The sequence below is a fragment of the Acipenser ruthenus genome, chromosome 30 (assembly GCF_902713425.1).
Source record: "Acipenser ruthenus chromosome 30, fAciRut3.2 maternal haplotype, whole genome shotgun sequence".
Lineage (NCBI taxonomy): Eukaryota > Metazoa > Chordata > Actinopteri > Acipenseriformes > Acipenseridae > Acipenser > Acipenser ruthenus.
Genome location: NC_081218.1, coordinates 7,482,101 through 7,498,707, shown reverse-complemented (window position 1 = coordinate 7,498,707; position 16,607 = coordinate 7,482,101). Strand labels below are relative to the sequence as shown.

At 39.4% G+C, this 16,607-nt stretch overlaps 1 protein-coding gene across 1 annotated transcript; it reads left to right on the top strand.

Moving 5' to 3' along the window:
* Window positions 1-623: 623 nt before the first annotated feature.
* LOC117429638 (lysine-specific demethylase 9) lies at window positions 624-14,554 on the top strand. Its single transcript, XM_034049392.3, has 7 exons — window positions 624-1,267; window positions 1,923-2,578; window positions 7,956-8,093; window positions 8,467-8,609; window positions 10,037-10,204; window positions 10,461-10,569; window positions 10,866-14,554. The coding sequence occupies exons 1-7, from the start codon at window positions 676-678 to the stop codon at window positions 11,400-11,402; spliced, it is 2,343 nt and encodes a 780-aa protein (XP_033905283.3). The 5' UTR covers window positions 624-675; the 3' UTR covers window positions 11,403-14,554.
* The last annotated feature ends 2,053 nt before the right edge of the window (window positions 14,555-16,607 follow it).

Here is a 16,607-nt window from a genome sequence, read left to right as displayed (position 1 = left end):
ATAATAATAATAATAATAATAATAATAATAATACCGAAGAATAAATGAAAATAACTGGATACATAGAAAATACCAGGATGCCTGAAGGTTTAAATAGAAAGGAATAGTAGATAGTTACATCAACTGATAATACCGGTACTTCATAACTGCAGCAGTGTGGAGTAGTGGTTAGGGCTCTGGACTCTTGACCGGAGGGTCGTGGGTTCAATCCCCAGTGGGGGACACTGCTGTTGTACCCTTGAGCAAGGTACTTTACCTAGATTGCTCCAGTAAAAACCCAACTGTATAAATGTATGTATTATTTTTAATTGTATGTGAAATAATGTATAATGTGATATCTTGTAACAATTGTAAGTCGCCCTGGATAAGGGCGTCTGCTAAGAAATAAATAATAATAATAACTGCAATGTGTTAGTTCTGTAGTTCATTTACATAGCACCTCCCAAGTTCGTACGTCAGAGATTTAAGCAAACTACTGCGTGCATTTGTGCACGCTTCACCTTATTATACAATATTTCCCAGAGTACATCACCAACACGCAAAAACTACAGTCCCCATGACGCATTCTACATACCGCATGCGCAGTTATAACGATGTAAGGCTTTGGAACTACAATCAGATTAGTGACCTGCATGCCTGCGAACTACAGCTCCCAGGACCACCAGCATTCTTGACATGCGCCTTATGCGTTTCGTGCCATTTAAATGTATTTTCAAAATGGCGGCTCAGGACAGTGTGGTCCGTGTAAAACAAGTTGAAGAAAAAGCAAGAGACAGTCTGGATAAATTTAATAAAGAGAAGAAGAAAAAGAAAAAAAGGTCCTGTTCTCCGAATGGGGAGCGGGAGAAAACTGAGAAAGAAGTCAAAAAGGCGAAGCTACACCACCACCATCATCACCATCATCACTTACAACAACAACAACAGAGCCAGCAGCAACACCACCATCGCAACTCCTCGCAGTCCGAGTACTACCATAACAACAGCAAGAAAGAGACTCTCGTGCAGGGCTCCCCGAGAAAGGTGCCCCAGGTAGCGGTGGACAAGACACAGACTCAAACACACTTACAGCATCAGCCCAAGACGCAGAAAGCGCTCCCCCCAGCAGCTCCGGCTCTGTTTAGCTTCTCTCCGCTCAAACTGCCCAAAGTGAAGTCAGTCCACGGCAAGGAGAAGCATGATCGCAACAGAGAGAAAGAGAGGAAGTACAAAGTGAAGAAAGAGAACAGCGAGGTTAACGCGAAGGATGCCGTGAACAAAATAAAGAAAGGTAAGAGACTATATAGCGCTGTTCTTAAATACAACGTTTCCCTTTCGCCTGTGTGTGATTTCCGACATCTAGCCAATTTAAAGCAGCCAATACAAATATTAATCAGTTTACAGCATTTAAAAGATAACATACATTACAGAAAAAAAAAATAGAATGAGTCTGTTGGTAGCCATGCACTGTTTTGTTTTCGGGTAGGAGGTAGAGCCTTTTGCTGTCAACTGCCCCTTTGTTGTAGTGTGCTTGTGTTGCATTTTCATCTGCTTGTACAGTACATCGCAGTGTGACGATTTCCCCAAAAAAGAACAAAATGTTACATTTCATTTCTTTAAGAAAAAATGGTTGTGTGTGTTTTTTCTTAACTGTCACTGCACTTTCGAAGGTGAACATTGGATTTTAATATGTCACTTCTTATTCCCACTGTTTCCACTCATATCAAGGTTGCACTGCTTGGTGCTTTGAAGAAAAACCATAATGAAAAAAAGGTATTTTGATTCAAAGCGTTCATTATATTGTAGTGGAATCTTGTTACTTTAGAACTTTTCAAATTCTATTTGACATACAATACCAACTTTGATGATTTGTATTTGTAAGGAATATTATTTGGCTTAAGGTTGTTTTTTCCTCATGGCAATGCCTTTTTATTTGATCTATACAGAGCCTCCTGATGAAAACAGCAAAACGCAAGCAGCAGATGAGTACCTGATAAAGAAGATGAAGAAGAAAAAGAAGAAAAAACACAGAGAGGACGAGCGAGGTAAGCGGGTCAAGATGTACAACAAGGAGGTGCAGACGGTGTGCACTGGCCTCGTCTGCCTGGCCCCTGACGCGCTGCTGGAGGGGCTAGCTGACGATTCTGCACTCAAATACCTCAAAAAAGAGCAACACTGCCAGACCACCGTGGGCACAGCCGGGTTCCGGACGCCCAGCGGGGTGCAGATACCCTACCTGTCCCACCACGACCATTCCATCCGCAGCACCTGCTTACAGACGGGCACCAAGTACGGGCGCTTCATCCACGAGGAGCACCAGCCCAACGGAGGGGCTTCTGTGCTCCATGCTTACATGGATGAACTCTCATTCCTGTCTCCCGTGGAGATGGAGCGCTTCGCAGAGGAGTTCTTGAGGCTGACGTTCAGTGAAAGCCAGAAGAGTGCAGCTAAGTACGCCCTGGCCATTGTGCATGGGGCCGCTGCCTTCCTGCCAGACTTCTTGGATTACTTCGCTTTCAACTTCCCCAGCACTCCGGTCAAAATGGAGATCCTTGGCAAGAAGGACATTGAAACAACCAGTATCACAAATTTTCATTCTCAGGTAAGGTATGCTCACCCTTGTGGCCCTTGCTTTCTTTTTCGCTCATGGCTCTTCTTTGAATGTGCAGTGTAATCAGATTAGTTTTGCTATGGCATCTTCTCAGGTTACAGTACAAGATCTCAATAAATTGGTCATGCAAATTCATTGTTCCACTTACTTGCTGGATCCAATTCCAATCAAAATTCTAAAAGCAGTTTTCAATGATTTGAGTGAAATTATCTTGGACATGATAAACAGTTCACTGTCATCAGGAGTAGTTCCTTCTGCCTTCAAAATGGCTGTGGTTAAACCTCTTCTTCAAAAACCAAACATAGACCTTACTGCTTTTAACAATTATAGACCTATTTCAAATGTGACATTTCTAGCTAAGGTGGTTTTCCCTGGCTTTTCTGTTTTGTAGTCACTAGTGACTAATCCTTTCAATAAACTTTAGTCACTAGAGAAATTCAGTAGTCAGTACTGGTGCTACGCATCCTGTTTTTATTCCACCTGTACCTTAAATTACTATAATATAGATAGATAGATAGACAGATGTATTGCACAACAATGTACATACAATATATTACTCCTAACAGAATGGATTTTGCTTCCTTGTTTATTTTGCAATTGTTTTGCAATATAACATGGCAATAAAACCTGTCACATTGCACTACACAGAAACATTCCAGTATCATTTTTATAGCCTGCCAAGTGCTTTTCATGTAAAAAAATAAATCCTATTCATTTCAGGTTCTCTAAATAAAAGATGTAGTGCAATATATTACAGTTGTTTCAAGGCAGTAACTAAAATCTTATTTAAAAATTATAAGTGTGTGGTGTATAGTAGCATTCCATTCCTTTCTAATGTAGTCAGGCATTTACTTATTTTCTCACAAAATACTCATTTATTTTCAATAATAATAAAAAAAAATCTAGAAATGAGACTTTTCAATTGATAAAATTACAATTTCAAATGATTTGTTTTGAACAATATACATGCACTGTCTGGCACAATGTACATTTGCTTCACCTTTCCAACACTGAAGAGGATTCTCAACAGCTCAAACCAGAACCCTGTGCTTATTGTGACTGCACCAGTATTGGAAAGCCTTCTAAAAGGCAAATTCAGAAATGTTCTCAAGATTGGGCGTATCCACAGTCATGTGCATTAGCAGGTTTACACGTGTCACTTTAAGCTGATTTCTTAGATCTGTTTTTATTGCATTGTAGCGGCTGAAACCACTCTCGCAGTCAGCTGTTCACATCGGTGCTACATTTTCAATGAAAGCGATGTTAGTTCTGCAGGGATGGCTAGGTGGCACTAGTGAGGTACTGGTAGTAATTAACAGGTTTTGGTTTAATTAACAGGTTTTGGTTTGGGATTGCAAATCATGGTGACTTTATTGGAGATCTATGAAGTTGTGAAAGCAATCAGAGCTAATAATTTGGCTTTTTAATTTTTCACAGTAACCTCTGATGTGGCTGTTAAGTGAGATTTTACTTTATATACATGAATTGAATGTTTCTTACCTGACTTCACTGGAACATAATTAGATCCCCAAAGTCTGAATCCGGCCTGTTCTTGGCAAGGTAATAAGCAGTATGCAAAGCTGATACAGGACTTGAATTTCATTTTTGTGTGCTGGGGGGGATTTCCCCCCTGTGCTGCAGTCAATGGGGGGGGGGGGGATTCCAAAATGAAGGGGGATGGCAAAAAAGGCACTTTTGCATTTAGAAAACTAATATATTTTACTGCATCATTATTCACACTGGTGTTGCTTTAAAATAAGCTGCTTTCAGGAGACCTAACAGCTGTTCATCAGCTTTTCCAAAAAAATCATGTTTGGTCACTGCTATAAATATTATAATCATAGATGGCTGAAAAAAACACTGCACCATTGAACCTCAATATGAAATGAACATGGGGGGGAAGCTGAGCCTGAGTCTAAGTCTTGCCCCTATCAGTCTAGCTGCTACAGTGACGGAGCAATAGACTCTAAACCAAACCTAAGCTGTGAACTCTGTCACATGATGAGAGGCTTAACTTCATGCGATCGTAGTTCTGGCTAGGAGTACCGCACACACACGCTGACTATGTCTTTGGAAAGCCCTTAGTCTGTAATATGTGCATAACCTTCAATGCCCTGGCGCCACAAAATGAATGGGGCTGAGTTTTAAGAGTTAAAGCGAAAGTCACCGCTTGCAAAACAACACGTAGATAGACTTAATATCATCTTTCTTTTTTCCAAAACTGCTTATTTACTGCAGTGTACTGAGTTTCTATAATGCTAAAGGCAGCGGCCGAGAATCATGTTCGAGAGAATAAAGTATCGCAGCACTTAAAATATCCAACACTACTTTTATTTATTTATTTATTTTAACCAGAACTACACAGAATGCGGCTCATAATGCGTTCTTCTCTGACACCCGCTTCCTCAGAGATTGTTGTAGCGTTTCAGGCATTCTAAATTGGGTAAATACAGTAGCTTGGCGTCTTAAAATATCTCTGCAGGATTTTCCCGCACTGAAAGTTGCAGATATGCGGGAGCAACTTGGAAAACACTCCATTTCCGCGATCCCACGCTGAAATTCAAGCCCTGTGATATAACGGCTTCCTTTTCTTTGCTGAAGGTACTGACGATGGCATGCTCAGTAGAAGCAACGTGGTCTTTTGTACAGTCGTGTTTTGTTAAATTGACTTTTAAAACATCTCGGCAGGCTTTCTTTGCGGCAGTACAATAACTACAGTAAATTAGAATATTGTCTGCATCATAGACAGCCCAACCCAACCCATGGGATCAGAGATTTCCGGAATGTCTGAAACTTTAACTGTTCTTGTTGTTTTGTCTTGCGCATTTAAACTTTTTTTTATTTATTTATTTTTTTTGCCACAGGTTGCATTGTCCCCCGTAATTCCAAGTGTGCATCTTTTCAGGTTCTTGAGCATTATCACTGGCACGCTTAATTTTCTCTGACATTTTTAGAAAGTGCGAATGTCTGCTTCATAATTTGAGTACTGCGCATGTGGGGAGAGAATTGAAGAGATCTATGAAATGCCGGCAGTGACATTTTAAATTCTTCCATTGAGATTAGTAAAAAAAAAAAAAAAAAAGAAAATCACATTATGTAATTGTGTTTAAGCTACAAACAGGTGATTGATAATTATTTTAAAATAAAGCAAGCTAACATACAAACCGGAAGCAGTCATCACTAGTGATGACTAGACTGATTTTTGTCACTTTCAAAAAACATTCGTAATAAAAAACATTCCTAATTGACGAGCGACGAGCGACGCCGAAAACATTACAGAGAGTAACAAAGTGCTTGAAAAGTTTCAGTGGGGTTTCCGTTCTTCGCACAGTATAGAGACTGCGCTCATCAGAGGGGTGAATGATCTGTGAAGTGCAGACTCTAGCTGTGTATCTATTCCTGTTCTTTAAGATTGAAGTGCTGCATTTGATACAGTGGACCATACCGCTTTAATTGATCGTCTCAGAAGCTGGGTTGGATTGTCCTGTATTGTCTAAAATAATTGAAGTCATATCTCATGAACAGCAATTTGTTTCATTAGCATACTCCGTCTGGATTTTCATGGGTTGCCTGTGGCATTCCCCAAGGCTCTATACTGGGACCCATTCTTTTCTCTTTGTACATGTTACCGCTGGGTGAGATACTGCATAAACATGGTGTTAACTTTCACTGCTGTGCCGATGACACACACAGCTCTACATCTCTGTAAATCCTGATGATACCCTGGCTGTGTCAGCCTTAGCTGAATGCTTCACTGATGTGAAGAGGTTGGTGTTCCAACATTTTATTAGTTAAACTCTAATAAGACAGAGGTTCTGTTATAGCTTTCTCAGCATCAATTAGAAGGACCAGAATCTTTAAAAACAGATCTCTGCAATTTGTCTGTCTGATCTCTTCATGTTTCACCAATACAAAGACATTTCTTTTTAGAGCCATTTGCTAAGAGAATGAGTTTTTTCAAATACCTTTTTACCTGTCAAGTGTGAGACTTTAGTTGTCATCTTTGAATAGCCTGTCAGCAGTTTACACACACAGTATAGTCTTCCATTCGTTTTACTACTGTATTCCTTTGAATTTAAGACACCCTCAAATTTAAGACGCAGCCCAAATTTACCACCCTCAATTTGAGGAAAAAATAAAACATCAAATAAATATGCATTTACAAAGATACAACCTTAGTTACACTGTTGTATCGTACAAAACTAACATGAAACAGTGTTGTTGTAGATTAACCACGGAGATTGTTCATTGTGCTGCGTACTGTATAATCCTTAAGATGGCGTCTCTGTCGTACACACACCACCACTCACTTACAGCATCACACATCCTGCAACAGCAAGCACGACACAACAGCAAGCACGACACAACACTCCACTACATCAGGCAACATGTAACCCAGCAACCACAACAGCACTGAGCACATTACAAACACAACAGTCAGAATGGTGTGCACAATACCAACATAACATACATATATGGAGGTTACTCACACACACACACCGGCTTTTCTCCCAGTTTGTGAACTGTGGTGTTGCTTGCATTTCCGCTTTGTCCAGGCTGGTACTGTTTGTTAGAAATACTGAAATTGTAAAAGCTTCTTTGAATTCCTCGGGATGCAAATGACTCTTCTTTGAAAATGGCTGCATGTATTTCATGGATGATTCGAGTTTGGACAGTAACGTTTTGGTTCATCTTTTCTCGTCAGTCAGTCACGTTGCTGTTTGTGCACTCGGGTAGTCACGTCTTTTGTTGGCGAATTTAATACATGCACCACTATATGATCTACTCGAATTTAAGACGCAGGATATTTATGAGAAGCAAAAAAAATGGTTAAAAATGTGTCTTAAATTCAAAGGAATACAGTAGTTTTCTAAAAAAAATAATAATAATAATAATAATTTATTATTATTTTTATTTATTTCTTAGCAGACGCCCTTATCCTTACAATTGTTACATCACATTATTTTTACATACAATTACCCATTTATACAGTTGGGTTTTTACTGGAGCAATCCAGGTAAAGTACCTTGCTCAAGGGTACAGCAGCAGTGTCCCCCACCTGGGATTGAACCCACGACCCTCCGGTCAAGAGTCCAGACCCCTAACCACTACTCCAATAATAAATTGATAAAAAAAAGATCATGATGACATTTTGGGCCAGTCTTATCTCTAATGTCCAACGGTGGGCCAATTTACTTACTGGAAGTTTGTTACCTAAAAATCGCTTCCCCTAACAAACCACAAGGCTGCTGGACCAGACAAAGGGATGTGACTGCGCGTAACCCACTGCACCATTGACCTGGTTTGCCCTTCCAGACACTGCACAAGCTGCTTTTGTATGTGTTGTGTTTCTGTTGTGGTGCTGCAGGTTAATCGGACGTACTGCTCTGGGACGTACCGGGCTGGTGCCATGAGGCAGATCAGCCTCGTCGGAGCTGTGGATGAAGAGGTCGGGGATTACTTTCCAGAGTTCCTTGATATGCTGGAAGAATCCCCCTTTTTGAAGGTAAAACACTGTCTGGATTTTAGATAGCATATAATGAAATCCCATTCTTGTTATGAAAAATAAATACTGTACTTTTTTGTTTAAGTGTTCAAACCATTATTTAAAGTCCCAAGGGTTGTGAAAATGAGATGTATATCTCAAGGGTTCTGTCCTGGTTAAATAAATAAATCCATAGTGCTAGTGCTGATGATTTAGAGACTCCTAAAGAGATGTGTGGTGTTTGCATCATAAATCAGGAAACGCTTTAGGGCTATTGATGTTTGATCCGTTTCTCTTGCTTGAACGAAACTAAATGTAACGAGGCATCATCCTCTGTAGTTTGGAAGATCATGTGATAAGGTTATTCAGTTTTGAACTTATTTTCTTATTTCAGATGACACTACCATGGGGCAGTCTGTCCAGCCTTCAGCTGCAGTGCAGGTCTCAGAGTGACGATGGACCCATTATGTGGGTGAGGCCAGGGGAACAGATGATCCCAACAGCAGACATGCCAAAGTCCCCCTTTAAACGACGACGGTATGAGACTCCCGAACTCACTTCATTATATACTGTGTCTCTGATCTGTGAGTACTTAGCAACTTGCCAGGGTTGGTCCCGCAAACTCTTCCATCGGTTTCTAACTACATCTGAGTCACAAGACATGCAAAATAAGTAAAACAAGCAACATTATAGTACTTTACTTGTGGTTTGCTATAGCACTTTAACCAGAACAGAACCATTAATGTATTTTTAATATGTAGGTTTGGCAAAGTCGTGAGTGGTTACAGGTGTGTGCAGTGCAGAGCGGATACAAAAACAGACAGACAATGATTTGCAGGTGCAAGGGTATTTATTGATTTATTAAACAGTGTCCAGAGCCTTATGGTGAACAACTGTAAATAATTATGATGGAGTGATACAGCGGCGTGTATCACTCGGTATTTGTAATTCCCGGGTTTGACCCGTAACCAAAAGTCCAGTTTTACACACCAACGCTAAAGACAAAACACAAACACAGTTTTTAGTGACAGTGAATAAGTGTTAGTGGTGTATTACAGTTCTCTGTGAAATGCAGGGGTGAACGTGATGTCCGGGTTTATGCTGGCTTTCGCTACAGCTCCAGATCGTGCTACTGGTAGTCTATTAAAAAACAGAAAACAGTTAATAAACACAAGACAAAACTCACGGTTCACGATACTGCAACACCTGTAGGTTTGAAAACTAACCATTTACCAAGGAACAGATCACTTACACTACGAACCCTATTTATACCCTCGCTCATGACCCCTAGGTTAAAGAGCGCATCCACTCCTCCAATCCTCGGATGCCACGCCATTTCCCGTCCGAGTCATTGAGTTTGGGTACCATAGCTCCGCCCCCTTCCAAAGGAATAAATTGTAGTTAAGGGTACTCTGTTCCTTTTACACAGTGCCCTCACAGGTTGAGAGGGAGATCTAACACCAAGAATCATTCTACCTCTGTCACAGTAGGCTACAGGTGAAGTTCTTAATCTTAAAAAACTAAACTTTATACAATTATTCAGTTTAAAGATACAGTTTGTGTTTGAAACACAGGGCTCTATATTCATGGTGTTCTCCACAAAGTACAGTAGCAAGCATTTTGATGACTGGACATTTATGTATTTACTGTCTGTCCTAAAATTAAATAATGTAAAATATACATAAACATAAAGATTATGTATATTATATTTATACATGTATTCATTGAATTCAGATGGAGGTATTTTTTTTAACATGTTGGGTCTCATTTTGTGTTGCTGTTAAAAATCCTTGAAAGAGTTTTCTTGTTTTTTTTATAAATAACCCTCCATCCAGACCCTAAAACAGTTCATTATTTCATTGTGCCTTTTAACCCTGGATTGGGATGGCCCTGCAGGACAGTGATTGGACACCCCTTTGCATGTGCGCTTCTGAAGAGTGACTTTGTTTTGTTTTGCCAAGCAGGTCGATGAATGAAATAAAGAACCTGCATTACTTGCCTCGAGCCAGCGAGCCCCGTGAGGTCCTGTTTGAAGACCGGACTCGGGCCCATGCAGATCACGTGGGACAAGGGTTTGACTGGCAGAGCACAGCTGCGGTGGGAGTCCTGAAGGCTGTGCAGTGTGGAGAATGGTAGGTGAAGGAGGGAAAGCGCTGTCTGGATAGCTGTATACAGAACCCATTCGAGGAAGAGGTTTTGAGTATCCGATTCAGCGTGCTTGATTAGAAAGCGATGCTGCTAAAGCTGCTGTTGATTAGATATTCAGGTCCTCTGGCTGCACTACAGCACCTGCAGTGATGGCCTGATTGCCACAACAACTATTGGACTTGTTTAAACTGGACAGTGAAATGCACTGCACTGATTTAAAACTGTACTGTTTTGTTACAGGAGCGACCAACCTCGAATAACCAAAGATGTGGTTTGTTTCCATGCAGAAGATTTTACTGATGTCGTACAGAGATTACAACTAGACTTGTACGAACCACCTGTGTCCCAGGTATTTAAGCAAAGAGACAAACATGTAGGGATAAAGAGCCTTTAGTAGTTGCATGCTTGAGTAATGAGGTAAACTATTTGATCTGTCATGACTCACTTTTTGTACTTTTTTGTGTTTTCTGCAAACTTTGCCATTCCATCTTGTCTTTCTGTTCTTAAGTTATGGATAAATTCACAAAGGATATAATTATAATTGAAACAATAACATTTAATTTTAGTAGTTATTGTTGACAATATTTATATTTACTTACCACAATGATATTTCTGTAATGCAAATAGATTTTGGTATCTTTCTAGTGTGTTCAGTGGGTGGATGATGCAAAGCTAAACCAGTTGAGAAGGGAAGGCATCCGCTACTCCAGGATCCAGTTGTACGATGACGACATTTACTTCATCCCCCGAAATGTCATCCACCAGTTCAAAACTGTGTCTGCTGTGTGCAGCCTGGCATGGCACATACGACTCAAGCAATATCACCCTGAGAGCGAGAGCTCCTCCAGCACGGAATGTAAAAACAACTGTACGGGATGCAGTGAGCCTAAAGAAACCAAGACCAAAGTGTCGTGCCCTGCGTCAAAACCAGAGCCTGAAGCTGTGGACGTAAAATACCTTTTTTCTGTTCCAAAGCCACGGGTACAGAAACCAGTAACCCCACAGCAGTCCACAGCAACAGCGAAGGCCTACCATCAACCAGTAATGGCCCTGAAACCAACAGCAGCTCCTCCTGTGTTATTGCAGACAGAAACATCAACCAGTAATGGCCCCCAAACCAGCAGCAGCTCCTCCTGTGGTATTGCAGCCAGAAACTTTGTCGCCGACAGTGCCTTCCCATGACCTAGACTCTCATCCACGACACCTTAAAGCCTGCCTCCAACACTGTACACAGCAGATTGCTTAAAGCCTGCCTCCAACACTGTGCACAGCAGCTTGCTTATAGCCTGCCTCCAACACTGTGCACAGCAGCTTGCTTATAGCCTACATCCAACACTGTGCACAGCAGCTTGCTTACAGTCATGTTGTTTTTGTGAGATTTTATTGGGGGGTGGGCATATTTAAAGATAAATAATTGTTAGGGGTTCTGGAGAGTGATGAAATTTCATAAGCATGTGGCCCTTTTTATACAGATATATAGAGAACTCGGCTCAGACTTCCATGCAGAAATGAAAGGTGCTGTATTTTCAAATTGAAGGCTCGAGCCTGACCAAGCTTTTGTAGAATGTAGCACCCACTTCATGGGAGAATGTTTGAATAGATTGTTTCAGATTGCATGAAGTCTAATCAAGAGTTTTCAGTATACTTGTAATAGCAAGTAAAATGAAAGCTAAAGACATGGGTCAGAGACACTGGTTTACATTGGTAGGATCATGCACTGAAAAGTGTTGAAGTATTTATAGTCTTATCTTCACCAGTCCCTATGCAATGTAAATATGTTATACTGTATAAAACGTACATAGAATACAGGGAGCATTTTTTGATTGAATGACTTGTGTTTTCACGTTGTGAAACTTACCTGGATTCAAAGGGGTGGCATTTGGCTTAGGAGGTCGCACCAACTTTGTTATTACTTCTAATTATATATTAGAAATAATTATCTGTGTAAACGGCCAAAGCTGGATGAAGAAGAGCACTTACATGGGAACTGTAAATAATGACTAAAATATCTTTTATCATCCTGGACTTTTCTGCCTTTTATATAATAATAATAATAATAATAATAATAATAATAATAATAATAATAATAATAATAATAATAATAATAATGTTAGGGTTTTTTATTATTATTATTATTTCCTACAGCTTCAAAAGGTTTCACACTGTATATTCTGCTTCCCAGCAATATTTTTATTTGTTTCATTTAGTGTTTGTAAAGTTCCATATTTGATATCTATGTTAGTGTTTTTGATGTTGAATTCATGATAAAGGGGTTTTTCATGTGAATCATTTACACTGCTCTGGTTTAACATGCATTGAAAGTTATTGGTTTTGCACATTTATAAGGTGTTATGACCCATTTTGCTTGGAGTTATAGAGAAACCCTCTGAAAACCGCTTGATCTTTTTTTTCTTTTATTTAAAAATTAGATGCTTTCTAGTAAAATTAGAAGCTTTTTATCCCACTAACACAGTTTGGGGACAAATTTGACACTGGAGCAAAAGCTTAGTAAATCCAGCCCTTACGACAGGTTTCACAGACCCAAGTTACCCGTAAACCCTAATCTTGGACTATTATTATTATTTATTTCTTAGCAGACACCCTTATCCAGGTTTATCCCTTAAACTAAGGTTTCACAGACCCCAATTAGCACTAGTCTTGGACAACTTTATTTAAGGTAATATTAGGAAGTCCAAGATTAGTGCTACTCGGAGCCTGTGAACCCACAGTTTAATGTTATTTTAGGTAAAATGGTCCAAGGTAAATGCTAATTAAGGTCTGTGAAACGAGACTGTTGTTTGAAGTTAAACAAGAAAATGCCCTCTAGTGGCAGAACAAGGGACTACATGTCGATACGAGCAGCGGAAGAACAGCGTGTTTAAATGGAAGCTTCCTGTACTTCAAACATCGTATAGATTAAAGTTCACATATATTTGTTTAATTTGAAATGATAAAAATGTATATAGTTTCCTATTTCAGTAAACTCTCATGTTGACCCACAGATTGTGTTAGTTGTTTTAGGTGTATGTTTACAAAATGGATAAGTTATTGTTGAAGACAAAAAATAGAAACTCACTTGTGCTAAAATGTGTAGTAACACTTTTTGTTGTAGAGATCTTACAAAGAATAAAATGTAAACTAGTATTTTTAATAATGCAATTGTAATGCCTGTTTTCACAGACCTAATTAGCTCCAGTCTAGACTGCCTACTTTTTCAGGTAATGTAGTTCAAGACTCCTGCTTATTAAGGGCTGTGAAATCATCAGTTTAGTATGTGTTTTGGATCTCTCTGAATCGCACATTTTGTTTGTGCAATGACAGTTTAGATCCGTTTACAGCCTGGTAGAATTATGGAACAACATCGCCGACATCTTGAAATTGCACAGGAACATTTTAAAGTATCTAGTTTTTAATCACTTGTTTGATTCCTGATCATAGCTTAAAGGTTAGCTATATGACATTTCTGGGTTTGTGTAGCCTTGCATTTCTTGTCTTTTGTTCACTAGTGAAACAATGGAAGCCTGAATTAATTTGTAAAAGTTTCATGTGATGAAAAAACAAAGAAATTATCATTCAATTAAACACAAATATCCCCTAATGACACTTTAACATGCATGTTCCTAATTTATTTAATAAAGAAACCTGATGAGTTTGAATACATTGCTAATCAAGATATTCTACGTAATTGTGTGCTATTATATATGTAGTAAAATTGTAATGTTATCAAAAAATGGTACGCCGTTGCTGTACTTTGGACATGCACTTTGTGTTGTATTTCCATCAATTAGCTTGGACATCTCTCTCTCTCTCTCTGTCTCTATACATATACATACATACAGGGTGATTAGAAAGTAAGTTTACCACATCAAGGCACCATATTATCGATGTGGTAAACTTACTTTCTAATCACCATATATATAGATATATCATTTTTATTTTTATTTTTGCCTGGATTAAACCTCACAGTAAAACATGGACTCAGCCTGTCCCAGACGAGAATCAAATAAATTGGCAGCTAGTCTGACACTTTTTCTTGTTTTGTTGTGTTTAATGTATTTGTTTGCCTGGGGGACGGTGTGGATTGTGTAGCTCTCATTTCAATAGCAGCTCTTATTACTGTCTGAGCACAGAGGGTTTCCTTTTTCTTTTTAATAATAGCACAATGTGTTGCGATCAGCAGGTGATACAGTTAACCCTTTTTGTGAAATATCTCTTTTGCAGTTGATTTAGTAGGATACTGTACATGTGCGTTGAAGTGTAATAATAATTGGTAATGATAATGTAGAATGCATAGACATTTTTCTGTATTTTTATAAATAAAGAGAAAAACTGTTTTAATGTCTCCTGTACAGTTCTATGTTACCACCAAAGTGTAGCTGTGGGTTTGTTAACTGCACAAGGAACAGCAAACTGTTAGTGTTACCAAACCTATAACAAGCAATGCTCCAGTGTGGGATTTTAGGTTGCATCACTGGGCCCACAGTTCAGAATGCATCACTAGACTTTATAAAGATTCAAATCAACAGTTACTGACAACAGCTAACACTGCATACCAATAGTGAGGCTTAGTAAATGTGTCATGCATTTTCAAAGTGAATGTATTGCTGGCAGTGGGAGCTCGGATAGCGCATTGCGTTACATACTAAGGACAGCATTAAATTCCTGTGAGGGGAGCTTGTGGGTTTTAGTTAATCTGTTATCCCTACTGTACTTCTTCAGCTGCTCATCTTTCATAAACCATTTCCATTGCCAGGATATAGCATGTGTTTGTATCAATGACAAAGACACCAAGCTTTCAGACTGTCCTCACATTTGTATTTATTTTTTGCAATCCACTCCCAAACTTCAGTGTTCAGTACAGCTTTAGACTGGATTCTGGTCAGTCCCATAACAGAATTATGAAACATGTGCTGTTAACATTCCAGGACTGTCTTAGTCTTGTTTAGAGGAATATCTCCTCTTCATTCAAGTAGTAGGAGATTTCTACAGCCAATCTCACTGATCATCATGATGAATCGTTTGTGTAATAACGGAGCTGTGGGATTCCACTCAGTTAAAGTGTTGCCTGTTTGCTGGAGCTCGCTTATTCATATACCAGTACATATTAAAGGCTGGAAGTGGAATTCTAAGTTTGGTGGAATCACAAATTTGGGGTTGAAAAACAGCAATCTAGAACTTCTATATCATACTCTAAAGAAGCATGTGTAAGGGGTTTATGCTGAGGCTGGTTGATAGAATGGTCCAGTCATTTTGAAATTGCTTGGGAGTTCAACACTTGCCTTTTCGCTGTCCTCTGGTATAGTTCCCTCAGCACTTAAGGTAGCTCTGGTAAAGCCTATGCTTAAGAAACACAATTTGGACCCTAAAGTCCCTCAATAACTATAGGCCAATCTCCAACCTATCATTCTTGGATAAGGTTCTAGAGAGAGTTGTTGCAATTCAATTACAAAAATTTCTAACTCTAAATGGTATATTGGAGAAGTTTCAGCCTGGTTTTAATGCTGCACATAGCACCGAGACGGCCGTTGTCAGAGTTGTGAGTGATCTGCTGATAAGCTCTGACTCTGGCTTTCCATCAGTATTAATTCTTGTTGATCTAAGTGCTGCCTTTGATACTGTAGGCCATTCCATCCGACTGAATCGTCTTCAAAGCACAGTGGGACTGTCTGGCCTTGTCCTATCCTGGTTCAAATCTTATCTTTCTGATAAGTTTCAGTTCATCTCTATTGGGGAGGTAAAATCGGCATTATCGGAAGTTGTCTGTGGTGTTCCACAGGGCTCCATTCTAGGTCCCTTGCTGTTTTCATTATATATGCTACCTTTGGGTGACATTATCCACAGATGGAGTGAACTTCCATTGCTATGATACCCAGCTATATTTGTCCCTAAAGCCAGGAATTCTGCCTGGGTGCTATTAGCTACTTGCCTTACAGACATCAAGCATTGGATGTCACAGAATTTTGTAATGTTGAATTCAGATAAAACAAAGGTTATGCTAGTGGGATCACAGAACCAACTAAAAGGAAATGTGGGATTACATGAGCTCGACCCTTGCAGTCTCTCATCAAAACTTAAACTAGAAATTAAGAGTTTGGGGGACATCTTTGATCCTGATCTATCATTTGAGGCTCATATTAGGGAAGTTATTAAAGTATCTTTTTACCATTTGAGAAATATAGCCAAACTTAGACCAATTATTTCTGTATCCGATGCTGAGAGACTAATACATGCCTCTGTATCATCTAGAATTGATTATTTTAATGCACTTTTCTCTGGTGTCCCAAAACGTGTGGTATCCCGCTTGCAGCTTGTTCAGAATACCACCGCTAGAATTCTGACTAAAACCGAGAAAAGTGAACATATTACCCCTGTTTTGGCCTCTTTACA

Excerpts from the sequence above, each read along its gene's own strand:
- LOC117429638 (XM_034049392.3), top strand. The coding sequence starts at position 676 with ATGCGCCTTATGCGTTTCGTGCCATTTAAATGTATTTTCAAAATGGCG. Across the intron at positions 8,610-10,036 it reads TCCCCCTTTAAACGACGACG|GTCGATGAATGAAATAAAGA; the intron begins GTATGAGACTCC and ends TTTGCCAAGCAG. Across the intron at positions 10,570-10,865 it reads ACGAACCACCTGTGTCCCAG|TGTGTTCAGTGGGTGGATGA; the intron begins GTATTTAAGCAA and ends GTATCTTTCTAG.